Source organism: Contarinia nasturtii, unplaced genomic scaffold (genome assembly GCF_009176525.2).
Source record: "Contarinia nasturtii isolate CC-2019 unplaced genomic scaffold, AAFC_CNas_1.1 Cnas_scaffold_2527, whole genome shotgun sequence".
NCBI lineage: Eukaryota > Metazoa > Arthropoda > Insecta > Diptera > Cecidomyiidae > Contarinia > Contarinia nasturtii.
In genome coordinates, this window is record NW_022199848.1 from 1 (window position 1) to 3,436 (window position 3,436).

A 3,436-nucleotide genomic window follows, 5' to 3' on the forward strand; every position below is an offset into this window, starting at 1 on the left:
TGCCGATATAAAACTGCTGTCTGCTACTTGTATAAATCATTATTTTTTTGTCTCGTAATCTGCTAAAAACGTTCCAAGAACAAAACACATTCAAATTTTACACGCGCACTCATTTCATTAAAAATAATGAACTTAATTTGCGTTTTATTCGTCGTGTTCTTTCTGACTGAACATTTGGTATGAAATTTATATTAATTTTTTTTTGTTTCAACAAAGTTCCTTCATTTTTTTAATTTTGCAATAGTAAAAGAATAGTTTTTAAAATTTACTATCTATAAATTGAAAAAGATTTTCATGTTTTGAACACCCGCTCCAAGTATAATTCGTTTAAATTTTCTTCTCACAGGAATTCCATGGAAACGGTAACTTCTTTTATTATTCTCAGTAACACGGTGTCTAACAGTTATTGGTGGCAAAAGATCTGCATGTGTCTGGGACTCGACCATCACTTCGATTGATTTGCTAATAGATTTGAATCTCCATTTACAGTTGGTGTACAAGCAATACTTGATGGCACCTATGTTAACAGTATCGAAGGTGGAAATTTTTTGGTGGGATTTTTTTTCGAAGGCGAACATGGATGTGTTGGAACCATTGTTGACAAAGATCGTGTCGTTACTGCCGCCCATTGCATGCAGCGATATGGATACACATTGTCGTTTGGTTCGTTGGATACCAGCGATTATTATTACACAGAATGTAAGTACATTTATGTGGGCAAAAAAAAGTTCATGTCCGCGCAGCATGCAAAATCAATCAATTGCTCGTTTATTTTGTAGACATCACTCAATCCGACATTGTGGTACATCCTGAGTATATACGATATCCCCATGTAACGAACGACATTGCCGTCGTTTTACTCAAATCTCCATTGGACTTCTCGAACAAAAGATTTGGCAAAATACAAATGGTCGCTAAAAATGATGTGCCAAAAACAGGCGATGTTGTTAGTGTATATGGTAAGCAGAGCATAATTAAAAAGTAACGTTGTTTATCATCATTATTTATCATGATTTAGGTTTTTCGCGGTCTGAACATCCGTGGCGAATTAAACAAATCGATAAATTACAATATCGTAACTCAACAATTTACGATTTTTCGAAATGTCAAACCGAATATGAGCAAAGAGATGGGGGTTGGTTGGATAAAAATACAATAATTTGTGTTAGTTTGCGAAACGGTGTTCACAACCGGAATGAAGGAGACTCTGGCGCCCCGCTTCTCACGCAAGACCGAAAATTTCTAGGGATCGTCTCCAGTGGATGGTAAATTTTTATCTCATTTCTTCATACAATGATTTTTGGATAGAATAGATCCGTAAGATCTCCGCAAGATCCAGATCCAAGCGTGCGTACGTAGCCGCGTGATACATACATTCCTTACTCCGTAATGCTATGGCATGCGAATCAAAGAAGGGGAAATAAGAATAATGAATTTACGTGCGTATTATATATGTATGCATCATGCGGCAGCGTACGCACGCTTGGATCTGGATCTTGCGGAGATCTTACGCATCTATCCTATCTAAAAATCATTGTATGCATTTCTTCGATTTAAAGCGGAATTAAGCGGAATTATTTTTCAATTTCAAAATAATAGGCCTGAAATGCCCGAAATTTACACGTATGTTGGGGCCTATCTTGACTTCATCGCAGATCCAAGGGTGAGTATTGAAAATTGGAACTTTTTTCAAATTTATTTTCATATTTTGTAACCGAAACACAAGCCAAACTGACTCTTGATACTTTTAGGGTTTCAGCTCAAGATATCATGGGTCAAGAAGTAGTAATTTTCAGAAGACTTTCAAATATCTTACGAACTGTTAAAAATGTGTTTTTTTTTGTTGCTTTCAAATTAACATAGATCCACACTCATTTAACATGGGTTCGTATGGATACCCGTTTGGCATGGGATCGCACTCCTTCAATGAAGGTGCATACCAAATGGAACCGAGCAGCTCAGACCCCTTTGAATCTAGTAGCTTACACTCAATTGAGCCATCTAGCAGTTCACCTTCAGCTGAATCTACTCAACCATCATCTAGTAGTGATTCGACCAAGACCTCAGCTCCTGTTTTGCTTGATAAAATTGATCAACATAAGTACATAGCATTAATGCTCTACGAGACGGATACCGATGGTCCATACATTAACACCGCTACCATTTTTTCGCCTAATAAAATTGTGACATCAGCTCAAAATATCGCTGACAAAAGTGTATCGGTTACATTATCATTTGGCACTTTGGATGCTAGTAATACTAACTATACGGTGAATGTATCTCGCTCAGAGATCTTCATACATCCGGAATACGACGCGGATTCTTCTCATGCAAATGATTTGGCTGTCATCCTTCTAAAGAAACCGATCAAGTTCGGTAGAAAAGTCGGAAAAATCGACGGTATGGTCGATAAAAAGTTCATAACAGGTCCAGATGATGAGGTCACCATGTTTGGTAAGCATGAAATTGTTAGCATCATTTTGAATTAAATAATAATTATTTTTTCACGGTTCAGGTTTTTCGGAGAGTCGTCTGCGTTATATCAATACGACCGTCGCCGAGTTTGTGGCATGCCGTTATGCGTACTGGGAAAGGAACAACTATCGTGTACTAGAGGAAGGAAAGCAGGTAATTAAAAGTTTTAATCAATGAAAAAATATCAAATGAACATTTACAAATTATTTTAAAATTTAAAGTTTTGTGTCAATACTGGTGGCACCGGATTAAGTTGCGGATACACAGGAGGTACTGAATGATTCAATCAATTCAAACTCAAATTTTAATGGATTTTTTTCAGGACCGATTTTTACAAAAGACAAAAGATTTCTTGGCATCATTTCATACGACTATACAGATTTACCCGAAATTTGTACGTCAGTGACTGGATCAAATTGGGAGTTTATTACTAACCCCAGGGTAAGACAACAATGCGTTTCAATTTAAAAAAAACATATTTTATAAATTTCGGTGTAACTTCGACGGGTTGAATGTTGAATCAGCACCAAAATACTGATGAGTAAACATGATCGGAAGTAGCTATAGAGAATTATTGATCGTTGGGTGCTCAATTTTTGCATAGTTATCGCTGACATTTTTTTAGGATATATGTTTAAACGTTTCCGAAAATGGTGCACCAATTATCTACTCTCTATTTACAGCACTGATCGAAAGTATCAATCATGTTTTAATTCTCATTGATATTTTTGTCTATTTTAGTATTTAGTATTGCGCTTTGGTAACCTCTATCTTTTTTCAGACCTTTATAGCCAACCATAAGAAGGAACTATTGAAGGCTAAAAACAAGAAAAAGTAAAAATTTTCTCTTAAAAAGCTAGCGAAAGCGTAACATCTTTAAGAATTATGAGATGAATGATTAATATATGCGAAAAAACACTTGAAACGATAATTTATGTGCAATAATAAGACAAAAATCGAA

General features: G+C 35.8%; 1 protein-coding gene across 3 annotated transcripts; it reads left to right on the top strand.

Moving 5' to 3' along the window:
* The first annotated feature begins 59 nt into the window (after window positions 1-59).
* LOC116348568 lies at window positions 60-3,430 on the top strand. Of its 3 annotated transcripts, none has more exons than XM_031779598.1 (12): window positions 60-177; window positions 347-362; window positions 490-699; window positions 780-959; window positions 1,019-1,265; window positions 1,600-1,663; window positions 1,752-1,785; window positions 1,864-2,454; window positions 2,516-2,628; window positions 2,697-2,745; window positions 2,798-2,916; window positions 3,257-3,430. In XM_031779598.1, exons 1-12 carry the CDS (start codon window positions 127-129, stop codon window positions 3,311-3,313), a joined length of 1,731 nt encoding a protein of 576 aa, XP_031635458.1. In that variant the 5' UTR covers window positions 60-126; the 3' UTR covers window positions 3,314-3,430. The 3 variants fall into 3 exon arrangements, with proteins under 3 accessions (XP_031635458.1, XP_031635459.1, XP_031635460.1); XM_031779599.1 differs by having other exon boundaries at window positions 1,752-1,782; XM_031779600.1 differs by having other exon boundaries at window positions 780-938.
* The last annotated feature ends 6 nt before the right edge of the window (window positions 3,431-3,436 follow it).

Bases quoted from the DNA above. Each gene is read 5' to 3' on its own strand.
- LOC116348568 (XM_031779598.1), top strand. From the start codon at position 127: ATGAACTTAATTTGCGTTTTATTCGTCGTGTTCTTTCTGACTGAACAT. The intron at 700-779 runs GTAAGTACATTT...TTTATTTTGTAG, and splicing joins CGATTATTATTACACAGAAT to ACATCACTCAATCCGACATT. The intron at 2,455-2,515 runs GTAAGCATGAAA...TTCACGGTTCAG, and splicing joins TGATGAGGTCACCATGTTTG to GTTTTTCGGAGAGTCGTCTG.